Consider the following 15633-nt stretch of genomic DNA (forward strand, 5'->3'; position numbering starts at 1 on the left):
TGCTAAAAGTGAAGCTTTTGAACAAATGTCAAGCAGCACAGGGAGTCAAGTTGTTGTTCTGAATCACCAGTAATCCGAAACTTTCTGCCTGATCTAGTTGAGCATTCAATTTTTGTTTTACAATAATTTTTACAACAAAAGAAATGCTACAAATAGCACATTAGACAGCATGTTTAAAATTTCTGCTTTCTAAATACTTCCAGATCTGAGTGAGACTCTTCACAAACGTTGCTGGGCAGCTCTGTTTTTATTTCACCTTTCCTGTAACTACGTTCCGACACAATAAGTTAGGAGAGTTGAGGCTTCTTGGTGTTAGGCAACACATCTGCAAATCACAAAATGAGACATGCTGAGGTATGTGAGGGCATGAGGACGCACTGGATTAATTCACCCCATTCCTGGGAGGTGCTCTCACCACCTCAGGTCTCTGCAATGCATTCACAGGATGTTGGTGTCACCGACTCGGCAGCTGATAATTGCCTGAGAGAGAAAACGTTGCCCCGTGACCCAAGTTCGGTGAGTTTGCAAGGGCGTAGGGGAGGAGGGCAAACCTCACAGGCAGCATTATCACTCCCTGTAGGGAACCCAAACATTTCACCTACTGAACTGAATTGGGGTGGGAACTTGAACGCCCATCATCGGGGTCACCAGCCCAACATCCATCCCTCCTTACCCCCGGGCCGGCCGTAAACTCAGATGGGGAGGCGGGGGAGAAATTGGAGCTGGGTTGACATTCAGTGGCCTTGAATAGAGACTACGAAAGTTTCCCCTGTAACTTTCCTGTACTACATGGTCCCATAGGACTTTGCACTAGAACCATCAGTGGCTGATACCTGGTCGTGGAGGAGGAAGGAGCATTCTTGTTACAGTCTGTCACTTGTTGATCTTCCTGAGAATCCTTCTCACTCTATTCTCCAGGGGAAGACTGTGAGGTTACAAATAAAAACAAGCCTGGCAGCTGAACCAAGGATGAGAAAGCTGATGTGACATGATTGTTAATGGATTAATGGAAAGCAAGAATCACGTCATTACAAGTTTCTTTTAAAATACACAGCTGAATAGAGCAAGAAATGGCATCTTCCACACTCTCTCCAACCTCATAACCTTGTACCGTTCAAGTGAAGTCAAATGCAGTCCTGAGAAACAGCATCTAAGCTTTACAAATACGGAGTCCATTGATCTCAGAGTTAAAGGAACATTCATCGTATTTTTTCACAGCGACCGTTCTCATTTACAGCTCCTCTAGACTAATATCTTCCCTATTTGTGCCATTATCATTGCTTTTTCCAACATTCTCCCTTTCATGGACTGAGTCACAATATCCCCCCTTTCTCCCCTTCATCCTAATTCCATGCTTCCTTTGAAACTTGTTTACCTGTCTTGCTGATGTCCCAAAGAAGGGTGCCAACCTGAAACACCGACTGTTTGTTCCCCTCCATAGATGCTGCCTGACTTGCTGAGTTCCTCCAGCATTTTGTTAGAGTGAGCGCGCGAGGGAGAGAGCGAGTGTGAGTGTGAGTGTGCACGTTGCTCAAGATTTCCAGCATCTGCAGAATCTCTTGTGTTTATTATCAGCCTTATTTTCTGGTTCTGAAACAATAACTTTCTCTCCACTGATACTATCTGACCTGCTGAAGATACCCAACTATCATTTTTATATTTAAACAATTGTTGCATTTCATTTGCATTATTTGCAATCACAACGACATTGGTTTGTAAACTAATGCATACTAGTTTCTATACTGTGTTGCTTCTGTCATGTTGCTCCATGCCTGTGAAACGTGATGGATACCAACCTACAGATATTAATCACACCTCAGGACTAACCTTTTCTTCAATAAAACAGAAAACATTCAGCATACCTGTAGCAGTAAACGGAGACACCAATAATCAACAGCATTGGAATGAGCACAAGAGGCAAAATTAAACCTAGAGGTAGCTCCGCTGGAGTGTCATATTTTACTTTTCCCAGCTGGTATTCACGGTATCCCATTTTAACCTGGCAATAAAGCAGTTTTCAGTTTTAATATTATTCCACTTCACATAGTTAGCAACAAAATAAAAAATAACTTAATCTATATTTCTTCGAAGGGCAAGAATAGCAATCAAAGATCTTCTGTTCTTGCTTCAGAGTGCAAAATAAAAGTAAAAGCAATTGAGTTAGATTTTGAGAGTGCAGCCACAGGACTGTGGCCTTCAAAAATGCTGGAGGTAAAATTATTCTGTTGATAGCAATTCAAAAAAAATAACTAAATGGTATTCAAATCAACACACCCTGCAGCATTGCTGAGAGCAAAATAGACATTTTTTTATTCCTTCATTTTTTTAGGATCTAAGTCTTGCTGGCAGGCCAGAATTTATTGCCCACCGCTAGTTTCCCCTGAGAAGGTTGTGCTGAACTACCCGAAGCAGTACCACCAATACCATAACACAGGCTTATATTTCTCCAGTTCCTCTGAACATTTCTTAGATCCTTCCACTCATTTTTTTTAACCTTTTCTCTTTTAGAAGTATTAATCGGTGGAAATGGATCAATTTTTTTTTAAAGTTAGATTTGTTTGCATACTCTATGTGCAAAAAGCATGTTTTGTATGGTGAAGCCCATTTCACTTCATACAGTTTGCATGCACAAGGAACATATCAGATCTGGGAACAATTAAAAGATTGTCCTGCTGGTTTTCAGCCAGGTTTAGGCACCGAAGCCCACCTATCTTCACTAATTCCAAGAGCATGCAACTTGTCTAACTTGAATAACCAATTAGACTACCAGCTGCACCCTTGGTACTGTGACAGAAAATAAACCTTGTTTTTTGTAAGCCTGTAAGTTTGTTAACCTTGACTTGAAATGAATTCCCATTAAAAACTGAAAGTACACACCACAAATTCTGGAAGGTCATCATTTGTGTCCCTCTTTACTCTTCTTGGTGGGGGCTGTTTTTCTGGAGGGGTACACACAAAATCTTTCACTGAAAGTGTTGTGACTTTACATTCTTCTGTTCCAATGTACGCTTTCACCTCTTCTGCAGTCATTGCGTTATTTAGTCCAGTTCCCTATAACATTAAAGAGTGGAAAACTTGGTTGAAGGACAAGAATTGTAATTTATTCAAGGCTGATCATAAACTGAGCTGTGAATACAATTTCCTTCCTCGTTTTACAGTCTTGGTGCAGAATGCTTATTGGCCTCAATACAAGTCCTCCCACGATGTGTGGGAATGAGTCAAGACAGGTTAAAAATACAAAACATATTCCCTACTAGCTGCACACACAAGCACTGTATTATGGTGCTGGGAGGACAGAGTATCTCATTAATACATTCACAGTGTACAGGCAATCACCGCGTCACGGCTGTCTGGGCTAATACATTTGTCCTTACAGGATTCACAAATTACCTAAGGATTTGAGATGCAGAATAAGGTTTGCTGTTGCGGAACATGAATCCCCTGTGGCTCACGAGGAGGAAGCTATTGGTTTTCAATCTGCCCACTCTTCTTATCAACCCACAACCCACCCTAACCCTTGAAATTTTTGGAGCCTTTCCCAGGCACTTCCTGATGTAGATTCTTCCTCCAGCCACAAGCCCGGCTGTCGGTTTGGTTGACCCCAGAAACAGACCAAGTAACAATTCATCACACCAGTTGTTTTCAAAATCCTAGCATTCTCTGCACTGGTATTCATGATTACAAATAAATGAACTTTATACATATCATTAACCAGTAGAGCTACTGCTTCACGGCTCTGAGTTCAGTCCTGACCTATTGTGCTGTGTAGAGTTGGTATGTTTTCCTTGTGACCATATGAGACTCCCCTGGGTACTTTGATTCCAGATGTGCAGGATGGTAGGTTAACTAGTTGTTTTTTTTTGTTGTTTTGTTAGTCCTCCCTCTCACTGTGACAGCTCTCTGCTCCTTTATTTAGGAGAGAGAGCCAGTTGGGTGAATGATTAGTTTTTGCTGTACTGCAGATAAAGGTCCCTCCTGCAGACTTTGCTATTGCTTGCTTGGCCCGTGGTGGGTGCTGATGCTTTCTGCTGTAGCAAGGAGAGGGGGAGGGTTGATGCTTGCTCCAGCTGCTGGTGCGTGGCAGGGGGGAGTAGGGGGCTTTGGGATTCTAGTGTTTTTTACTGTCACTCGTTCTTTGGGGTGCCCATCTGATTTTGTGGATGTCTGCAAAGAGCAAGGATTTCAGGTTGTATATTGTATACATTCTCTGATATTAAATGGAACTATTGAACTAATTGGCTACTATAAACTGCCCTGAACATGTTGGTGAATGCTATGATCTGGGGCACATAATAGGAATGTGGGGTTGAGGTGGGGGTGGAATGGAATCAGTTTAGAATTGGCGTTAGGGGACTGTTTGTGATCAGTGTGGATTTGGTGGGGTGAAGAGCATATTTCTGTGTGGTACGACAGGTACGACTCTACATCTCTTCAAGTTACATTAACAAACCAAATGGAAGTTGTCCTGTCCAAGCCCGAAAGAAGCTGCAGAAGATCATGAACACGGCGCAGCACATCACACAAACCAATCTTCCGTCCGCGAACTCACTTCACACCGCACGCTGTCGGAGCAGTGCTGCCAGGATAATCATGGACACGACCCACCCAGCCAACACACTTTTTGTCCCTCTTCCCTCAGGGAGAAGGCTCAGGAGCTTGAAGACTCGTACGGCCAGATTTGGGAACAGCTTCTTTCCAACTGTGATAAGACTGCGGAATGGATCCTGACCCGGATCTGGGCCGTACTCTCCAAATATCCGGACCTGCTTCTTGGTTTTTTTGCACTACCTTACTTTCCATTTTTCTATTTTCTATTTATGATTTATAATTTAAATTTTTAATATTTACTAATTTTTACTATTTTTAGTATTTAATATTTGTAATCCAGGGAGTGGGAAGCGCAGAATCAAATATCGCTGTGATGATTGGACGTTCTAGTGCCAATTGTTTGGCGACAATAAAGTATAAAGTGAATTAGAAAAGTGGAAGGCTGCGTGCAATTGGTAATAGGCGACATTCAAATCAGAAACTTGGTGCAATAGTGATGAGCATGGACTATACACCCACATTTAAGCAGGATTTCTTAGAGACAAGAAAGATACTGTCAGTGTTTCACTGTCAATGAATTGATTTTAAAGAGCAACCACTTGCAGTGATGGTTGCCATGGCAACAGCTTGCTGAGTGAGGTTTCATAAATAGCAATGAAGAAAATGGCCAATTACTCAGTTTTGGTGGCACTGGCTGTTTCAGCTGGAGCACAGAACTTGCTGTTTTCCCTTGAAAAATCAATATTGCTTTTATATTTTTACCAAAATAGGGAAATCTGGATAATATCACATCTCTCAGGCAGCAATTTTGTGAACACTGCACTTTGGCATTGTCGTATCACAGCACTAGGACAAACTTAGCACCATCGTGGCTAAAGACCCTCACCACAATTATTTGTTTTGGTTAAGTTTAAGATGTGGGTGAATGACAGGGCAGGATTAGAAGAAATAGAAAATGAAAAGGTTATAATTAAACATAAAGATATCAGAAACAGCGAGGCTGCTTTTCAGAATGGCAATTTGATGCCTGGCTTATCTTTAGTAACCACCTGTCAGTGTGCTGGTCCTATCTAGTTTTTCAGTCGTGTTTCAGTTATGTATCACAGGGAAATCTCTGGCTTAAATTGGCAATGCCTGGATATGAATCCTTAGTCGACCCCGTGTAAGCAAATGAAGTTACTATGAATACCGTAATAGTAACTGTAAAAGAGCAATTAAGGAGACACTAACATTAGAGCCATCGATGTGTGGAGCTACTGGAGATAGCTGAGATTTTCAACAGCTATTTACCCTTAGTGTTTACCAAGGAGATTATCATGGATGTCAAAGAAACAAGGGTCACAAACAGTGAGGTCTTGGAGCATATGCATATTACAACAAAGGAGATATATATAGCCCCGAAGCACATTCAGGTAGGAAAATACCTGGGGCCTGATCAACTACAATCCTTTAATGGAGTGGCGGGGGATGGGGAAGCAGGGAAGAAATCGCAGAGACCCTTGAAGAGATGTTTGTTTTATTGCTAGCTGCTGGTGAAGTTTCCAGAACATCGGAGAGTTGGCTAATGTGGTTCCATTATTCAAGGTGGATAGCAAGGACAAGGACAGGCCAGTGAGCCTCACTTCAGTTGTATGGAAGTTACTGCAGGGAATTCTAAGGGAAGAGGGGTGGTAGATATTTGGATAGCCAAAGCCGGATCAGGAATAGTCAGCACAGTTTTGTGCATGGGAGGTCATGTCTGATGGAGTTTTTCAAAGAGGTAACTAATGGGATATATAAAGGGAGGACAGTAAATGCTATCCATGTGGATTTTTGAAAGGGTTGGGTCACACTGGATTCAGCGGTAGCTACTGAGGTGGATTCAACATTCACTTGACAATCAGAAGCAGAGCGTGGTGGTCAAAAGTTGATTCTCTGACTGGAGGCTGGTGACAGGATGTCCCAGGGGAACGCTGTTATTCATTATGTAAATTGACTTATATGGCACAATTAACAAGTTTGCTAATGTTACTAAATTAGGAGGTCATATTGATAGTGAAGCAGCTTACAATGAAGTACAAAGAGATGAATGGAAATTTGATTTCAACTTGCATAAGTGCTAAATGATGCATTTTGGACATTCAAACCAGGGCAGGGCCTGTACAGTGAATGGTAGGGCACTCATGAGTGTTGTGGAACAGAAGGAACTGGGAGTACAAAGGCACAGTTCGCTGGAAATGATTGCACATGTCAACAGGGTGTTTGGCATGTTGACCTTCGTTAGTCAGGGCATCGAGGTTAGGAGTAAAGACGCAAGTCATTGGTGAGACTGTACATGAAGTACTGTGTACAGTTTTGGTTGCCCTGTTATAGAAAAGATATTGTCAAGCTATAGAGGGTGCAGAAGAGGTTTATGAAGATAACTAGAGGCCTGTGTGACTTGGAGAGGATGGTCTTCTGCATCTTTAATATTCCTTGCAGCAGAGGAGAATGAGAAGTCTATGAAATCATGAAGGTGTGGATAAGGTGGATGTCACAGTCTTTCCCTGGGTTTGCTGAGTCCAAATCTAGAGAGCGCAGATATAAGAGGGGAGAGATTTAAAGGAGACCTGAGAGGTAATTTCTTTATCCAGAGGGTGGTGACTACCTGGAATGAGCTGCCAACGAAGTAGCCAAGGTGGGTACAATCGCAACTTTTAAAAGGCATTTGGATAGTACGTGCAGTGGAAGGATTTGGAGGGTGATGGACTGAATGTGAGCAATTGAGTTTATCAGGCAGGATGCTGTGGTCAGCATGGACACGATGGGCTGAAGGGCCTGTTCTGCTGCTGTATTATCCTACGAGTAAGAAACTGCTGAGAATGAAGCTTTTATAACAAGACCATGAGGAACAGTAACTCCAAAGGCACCAGGCATTGCTGTAGCTTAATACTCCATTACAGATGTGACCATGTAGTTAAAAGCACGAATGCCTGCCACCTGTTGGCAACCTCTTACTGCCACAAGCTGCTACAAACAGAGGGAAGAGGACACAGTGGGAGTGACCATTGTGGGGACTGGAGTACTACATCAATCATATTTGTACAAGATATTGCGGTAACATTGATCTGCTTGTCTGCTGACCTAATGTCTGAGTAGCCACTTCTGTGTGGGCACTGCTAGGGAGGTGTCGTATCTGATACTGCTTTAACATATTGATGGATTTCACGCTGTAGGAGTCTTTACATTTTTTTCTGAAAAGGTGGACTCAAGCAGCTTGAGAAACAGATTTCATCAGGATGACGGGAATGACAGGGAAGTACATGGACATCTGACTCGCATAAAAAGGATTGACTTTTAGTAAAATTTAATTACAAACTGTCAGAAATTTCTGCCGTGACTCCAAAACCAAGCTAGAAAATTGGATGAGCTAAACAAATGAAGATCTGATAAAAGAACCACCAGCCATTTCAGGGACAAAATTTGTCAATTTAACATTCAGTAATTGAATGAAACTAAATTGAAAAATCCATATCTGTAAATTGGGAGTGCGAATTAATGCAAAGCACTATACAAAAGAAGAAAGATAATAATGTAGCATAAAAATAGCAAGTAAACAAAAAAAAACAATACTTTAAAACCACTTACCTTTACAAAAATTGGTGGCTGTTTGAGAACAAGAACACCTTTTGGAAAAGGTTCAAAGAGCGGATCGTTTACGTATTCAAGCTCTCTGCTTACATTAAAATTGTCTAATATGATAAAGATAGGAACCTTCTCCCGGTCTGCAGGAGGTGAGGGGAAGATAAGCATCGTATCATTGGAATTCTTTACTTCTTTAGTTTCATTCTGTAAGAGAAAAGATGTGATTTCTTCCTGCTGACTGCAGTATTGAGAATACACGTGATGATTGTGAAACAAATTATTAAACATTTTCCACAGAATTACCTAAGTAAATTTACATTGCGTGATATTTTTTAATAGCAACAGATCTCGGGAATGCAATGATGAGATTAAATATACACAACAGGTTCAGCTGAGTTAAAATATTGCTCATGTTTTGACCTTTGACCATTGTTCTACAGACAGAAGCAAACTATCATATCTAATTCTGCACTGGAAGGTCAGTCTGACTGCCCCGGATCAATTAATCTATAAATATTTAAAGCCTTTGAGAGTATTCATTACATCTGAAGGCACGAGGCTCTGCACCCCACACATCCTCTCAGCAACGCAGGAAGGAACAGACCCAGTTTATGCTGCTTTTCTGATCAGGTGTCAATCTGCACACTTGCCTTATTCAAATACCATGAGACCGCAAGACCATAAGACATAGGAGCACAATTAGGCCATCTGGCCCATCGAGTCTGCTCTGCCATTAACCCATCTCAGCCCCATTCTCCTGCCTTCTTGCTGTATCCCTTCATGCCCTGACCAATCAAGAATCCATCAACCTCCATCTTAAATATACATACAGACTTGGCCTCCACGGCCACCTGTGGCAACAAATTCCACGGACCCACCACTCTCTGGCTAAAGAAATACCTCATCTCCGTTCTAAAAGGATGCCCCTCTATCCTGAGACTGTGTCCTTCTGGCCCTAGACTCTCCCAGCACAGGAAACATTCATGAGAACATTAGAAAGTTTTTGACAAGAACGGATGATTCAGCCCAACAGAGCTTGTCAAATTCCTATTGACATAATGTGTTGAAATAATTCTCTCCACATCGACCCTTATCGAGGCCCCCACAACATTTGGAAGGTTTCCTTTAGGTTACCACTGATTTAGCAGAGCCATAGGAGCTGAAAATAATCACGTACAGGGGCCTTGCAGGTTCTGAAAGACCTGACTTACAGAAATCAGACTTGTCTCATACATTTGTAAAGTATTTTCAAGATAGAATTAATGATAAAATGTTTTGGGGTATTCATTTCTGAATGAATACTGTACAGATTTCATTAGTTTAATTATGGGCAGGGTTAGAGTGAACACTTAATGAAATGCCATTTTGGCTGTATTGCCATAGAAAATGGACAATCCTGACCCATGGAGATATTGACTAACGGCATTCCTCAGGAATGGAACCATAATGTCTCCCGGAGCGCGTCCTATCATGGACACTCTACTGTCTGACAGCAAGTGGCTTCTTTCCCCACTCATAGTAAGAAAATTAATGAGCTATTAGAAGTCACCCAAATGGTTACTAGGATAGGCTTTAAATTATATTGTGTCATTTGTGACGTGTTTGCAAAATACAACTAACTAGGTGTAATGCTGGCATTGGAGAGGGTCCAGACGAGGTGCATGAGAATTATTTCGGGAATGAAAGGGTTAACATATGAGCATTTCATGGCTCTGGGCCTGTACTTGTTCAGAAGAATGCGGGGAGATCTCATTGAAACCTATCTAATATTAAAAAGCCAGACAGAGTGGATGTGAGAGGATGTTTCCAATAGCGGGTGAGTCTAAGACCAGCGGACAGAACCACTAAATAGAGGGGCGACCACTTAGAATGGAGAGGAGCAGGAATTTTTTTTAGCCAGAGGATAGTGAATTTGTGGAATTCATTGCCACAGATGGCAGTGGAGGCCAAGTCATTGAGTATATTTAAAGCAGAGGTTAATATGTTCTTGATTAGTCAGGGCATCAGAGGTTTTGGAGAGAAGGCAGGAGAATAACAAAATTATGGAGCTGACTCGATGGGCTGAATGGCCTAATTCTGCTCCCATGTCTTATGGTCTTATAATTGGTGTTTTCAGTAGAGAAGTTTGAAGCCAGTATGCACAGCAAGTTCTCACGGATTTCCAAAATATTCATCTCTAGATCATCTCTAATACAGTTGGCAAGGTCTGGGGAAAGAGGAGAATATCTCTGCACCTCTTTAGTAATATCATGTCACCTTTTACATTCACCCGATATCCTATCATGTTTCTGAAGCTGGTTTGAATATCAACCAGCAAATTAAGTCCCAGTGGAGATTCTCCAGCAACCATTTTAACTCAAAAATCTAGGACTTGCAGCCAAGGTCTATTGACTATTGGTTGCCTTCTCACCCAGCACACACTTATTTCACAAAAAAACATAACAATGCCATCCGATTTTCGGGGGGAAAGAAAAACAAGAGGTTTAGTTTCTATTTATCTTCTTTTTAGCCAGCCTCTTGGGATTGAGGGTAACATCTGCTCATGTATTATGGTTTCTCGGCTGGTTGTCAAGGCTAATTTGAGAGTCACATTACAGCCTGAAGTGGGCAGAAGGTGTCTTTCTGGCTGGGTGAGTAGGTGATTTGTGAGGTGGGCGCACTATTTCTACCATCTATACTGAAGACAAAAGGCTCACAGTGCCACCCTAAGAAATACTTCTCCACTTTGAATCATCATGAGACAGAGATTACCATGAGTGGGTTAGAGTCTACATTGGGTTCCCCAAGGAGATTTTTTTCTTAACTCTTTTTTTGCACTGTCTGCCTGCAATTAATGTCCTCCTGTGACAGAGGTTGCATTAAGAGTCTCTTTATAAGGAACTAGGTTATAAAGGGCATAACTGGCTCAAGGGAGCTGACTGAGTGCAATGGGGCCTTAATGCAAGGGATGTTGCTTGGGAGGAGAACACTGATGTTGGACTGATCTTGTTTGTGGATGTGGAGGACTTCGTGGAGACAATGTTGGTGGTATCAGGCTCAATGTCATTGAAGCAAGCAAGAGGGGCAGAAAACACTGCCTGCGGGCGAATCATAAGTTTTGTGCTGTTTTTAAGTCCATGGGTATGCTGATGCTCGTCAGATAATGGGGCATCTCATCATTAATCTCAAACTTCACCGAGAGTTGCCTCTCAGGTTATGGGAAGTTGTTCAGAGTGTAGCGTTGCAGAGGAGAGGAAAGTTGTTTTGAAGATGCCAAGTGCAAGAGTGCCTGCCTACCCTCTCATTTGCTTCACTGATCACATTGTGCATGATTGAACTCCTGCAACACAGTAGTAATCCTGTAATAAACAGACAATCCTGAGGTTGGGGGCACCTTGATGGTGAAGTTGAGGCAACATAGGCTGCACTATTGCCTCAGTGCTGTTTCTAAAAAAAAATTCCTCACTGCACTTTTGCAGCAGACCTCCAAAAAGCCCTCTGCTGGAGTGGAATCTGCTTGCCCCGTGTCACCTCATGTGTACAGCCATGCCCACTAATGAAGCAGCTATGATCTAATTCGTCGGAGACACAAGAAACTGCAGATGTTGTAATCGAGAGCAACAAACAAAAAGCTGGAGGAACTCACACAGCATCGCTGGACCCAAGTGGGCAGCCGATGGAAAGGTCTCAACCCAAAGTCAACTCTCCATCTTCCTTGACAGACCCACTCGGTTCCTCCAGCTTCTTGTGTATTGATCAAATTAGCTGGTGGGCAATCATTCACATCATACAAGTACAGCAAGAAACAAATAAATGTATGAATGGAAATGCAAATTAGAGATCTCATGTTTATACTTAGTAATTTCATATGATAAATAAATTAATCAGCCCTGGATCCAATTTTGGTAGACAAAATTTTAAATGTTAAGATCTCAATTAATTTTTGCTGAGCAAAAATGAATTCATTATATATTTTGAATTACTTTTTTTAAAGTGGCTAAATGCCAGTGCCAATAAGAAATAAACATTACCTGATGTATCAACGATCCGTCACCCTCCCATATTTCCACTCTCATGATTCGTTTTTGAACGGCATCAAATCCTTTTCCAGTCACCGTGATGCTTCGACCCCCACTACATCAAAAAGGCAATGGAATAGCATTTGGTACTATCTAATTTATCTTGCTTAACAGTCTTTAATAAAAGTTATGAATATTCATGTCAGACACACTGTATACATCAGCAAGATTTAAAAAGTGAAAATGGTGTGAATGGACTTAATCTTAAGGAAATCATTTTGTTTATTTATTGAGATGATTTCCGGCCCTTCGAGCAGTGCCACCCAGCAACCCCACCCCCACCCCCGATTTAGCCCTAGCCTAATCACAGGACAATTTACAATGACTAATTAACCTACGTATTTGGGATGAGGGAGGAAATCACAGCACCCAGAGGAAACAAACATGGTCACAGGGAAAACGTACCAACTCCTTACAGGCAGTGGCAGGAATTCAACCTGCATCGCCTGTACTTTAAAATGTGCTAACCACGTTTAATTAAAGCAGAGCGATTCAGGGAAAGACAATGGACTTGATTGTGAATAATAGCAAGGAAGATCAATTCATCTTCAAGGAAGACAACTGACAAATATTTAATGACTAAAATTAAATCAACCAAGTCCATATAAATAAATGGTAAGACTCCAGTTGGGTAAGGTGATTTTTGTGTTAATAATTTGCAATGTTTGAACCGTCACCATAACAACGAAACCACCCAAATTTAACTGGGCTTCTCTTTTCAGCTTTTGAGTGGAAAAAAGGTTCAAAGGTCACTTCACATCTGATATTAATTGAAAAATATGCATTTAAAGCTCCTACGGAGTGAACTGTACAAGTTTATCCCTTTTTGGAGGACTGCAAGTAAAACTGACAAACCAAAGAAAATACACCTTGGTGGGCAGTCGCTGATTTTGTTGTCACTGAAATACCAACACATCAGATTTCAGCTTCTCTTTTTCAAATGTCACAGTGAACTCAATCATGTTATGATCACTGCCTCCTAAGGTATATGGTACATTTACCAGGTATATGGAGGAATTTAAGGTGGGGAGTTATATGGGAGGCAGGGTTTGAGAGTCAGCACAACATTGTGGGCCGAAGGGCCTGTAATGTGCTGCACTATTCTATGTTATTCTGTGGATTACTCCACAAATTCTCTCAGGGGTGCAGAAAGCTAACTGGGGAGCAGTTCTGTGCTGAGATACACGTGCTCTATTGGTCAAATTCCACGTTAGGTAGAAAAGGAGAAGAAACGTCTGGTTTCTTCTAAGTGTAAACAGTAAAGTGAACACAGTCTCCATCTTCTCACTGGGCTCAATTTCAGGCTGAACAAACAGAAATGTTTTCTGGATACGGCCACTCAGGTTTTGGATTTATTGTGATCAAACTCAAATCAATAGTTTGATCACCACTTTCATATTGACTTATATATATCTGAAAACATTTGGAACTGATAAATTAATGAAATTTCAACTCTGACCCTGAAATAATAATTTTTCAGAATCTCAGTATTCCAGAAGATCAGATATACTGCCAAACCCGAGAAGGTGCCAGCAAGTCATTTTCTAGGACAGGTGCTGACATGAGTGGAGTTTCAGGTTTGGTTAGGAAGTGTAGAAAATTTTGAGAGAAAAGATTAATAATCACTGAGGAATCAAAGAAAGTTAACATGGGTTGAAGGCAGATCCTGTTTGATCGATTTGACTGAATTATCTGAAGAAAAGAAAGGGTATAGATGAGGACAGGCCAAGAGAGGTGGTTAACATGGACATTAGTGAGGTCTTTTACAAGGTCCTACATGGGAGACTGGTTTGAAAGGTTAGGGCCCATCAGATCCATGGCAAGTTGGTCAACTGTATCTAAAACCGGCTCGGCAACAGGTGACACAAAGTGATGGCGGAAGATTGCTTTTTGCAATTAAATGGCAGTGGCCACTCATGCCTTGCCAGGATTGGTACGAGGACCCTGATTTGGATGTGGATGTGGGCAACAAGATCAGCAAGCTTGCTGATGACAAAAAGATTGTCGGATTTATGAATGAGGTGCCATGGTAATCTGAAGCAGCAGAGAGATAGTGCTATGTTGGAGAAACTGCCTGATTAATGACAGGCGGAGTTTAACCCAGACCCATATGAGATGATGCGCTTTGGGGGCACTCATAACATCGGGACATACAATATAAACGGTAAGGTCTCGGGGAGTAATGAGGAACAGAGGAAACTTGGAATATGAATTCACAATTCCTTGAAGGTGGCAACAAGGCAGTTAAGATAGTTAGAAAATCATACTGGATACTGGCTTTCATTGGTTGGGACACAAGTTATGCTCACTCTGTAAAACCGTGTTCAGACCTCTGGAGAAGTGTGTATAGTTCTGGTTACCATAGTACAGGAAAGACATGATAGCACTAGAAAGGGTGCAAAGGAGATTCACCAGATTGTTGTCTGGGATGAAGCAGTTCAGTAATGAGGAAACTGTAGAGATGCTAGGTCTATTGGTGGAGGGTAAGAGGCAACATGATTGAGGTATACAAAGTTATGAAGGATTTAGTTAGGGTAGATTGCAAGAATCTTCCCCCACCCCCAACCTCATATTAGAGGTGAGGTAAAACCAGAGGATGTAGGTTTCAGTAAGAGCTAAATGGGGGAATGAGGTGGACCTTCTTCACCTAGAGAGTAAACGTGAGTAAAGTATCTAGATGAACATTTGAATTAGTTTGGCATAGCAAAGATTGGTGCTGTTGTGGATAATGTAGAAGATTGCTAAAGGATACAGTGGGATGTGGATCATTTGCAGATATGGGCCAAGAGATGGCAGATGGAAATTAATGTGGCCAAATGTGAGGTGTTGCACTTTGTGAGATTAAATGTAGAGGAACAGTACTCAGTTAATGGCAAGACCCTAAACCGTGTTGATACACAGAGGGACCTTGGGTTCCAAGTCCACAGCCCCTGAAAATGGTTGCTCAGGTTGATAGGGAGGGAGAGAAGGCATGTAGCATCCTTGCCTTTTTTTAGCTGAACCATTCAAGAGCCAGGAAGTTATATCACAGCTTTCTAAGGTTCTAGTTAGGCCGCATCTGCAGTATTGCAAACACAAGAAAATCTGCAGATGCTGGAAATCTAAACTGGCTTCTTATTTTTTTATCTAGTCCTGCTGAAGGATCTCAGCCCAAAACATCAGCTGTTTGCTCTTTTCCATAGATGCTGCCTGGCCTTCTGAGTTCCTGCAGCAGGGGATGTTTAGCAGGACGCTGCCTGGATCAGAGGGCACATACTATATTAAAAGTGAGATTAGCTTTGTATTTGTTCCATGCATAACTGGAACATACAGTGAAATGCAGCATTTGCATCGAGGATCAGTTGAGGGGTAGCCCGCCTGTGTAGCCTCGCTTCTGGAACCAACGTAACATGCCGACGACTTGCTAACCCGAACTCTTCGGAAC

At 41.8% G+C, this 15633-nt stretch overlaps 1 protein-coding gene across 8 annotated transcripts in view; it reads right to left on the reverse strand.

Annotated features, from left to right (window-relative positions):
• The window catches only part of LOC134359516 (plexin-B2-like), a 258980-nt gene that overhangs the window by 38956 nt on the left and 204391 nt on the right, over window positions 1–15633 (reverse strand). For all 8 annotated transcript variants that reach the window (XM_063072885.1, XM_063072881.1, XM_063072888.1 and 5 more), the window contains 4 exons: window positions 12162–12264; window positions 8155–8355; window positions 2878–3051; window positions 1863–1999 (listed from right to left, as the gene is read on the reverse strand). In XM_063072885.1, coding sequence (XP_062928955.1) covers window positions 1863–1999; window positions 2878–3051; window positions 8155–8355; window positions 12162–12264 — 615 coding nt within the window. The remainder of the gene's footprint in view (window positions 1–1862; window positions 2000–2877; window positions 3052–8154; window positions 8356–12161; window positions 12265–15633) is intronic.

This window comes from Mobula hypostoma, chromosome 20 (genome assembly GCF_963921235.1).
Source record: "Mobula hypostoma chromosome 20, sMobHyp1.1, whole genome shotgun sequence".
Lineage (NCBI taxonomy): Eukaryota > Metazoa > Chordata > Chondrichthyes > Myliobatiformes > Myliobatidae > Mobula > Mobula hypostoma.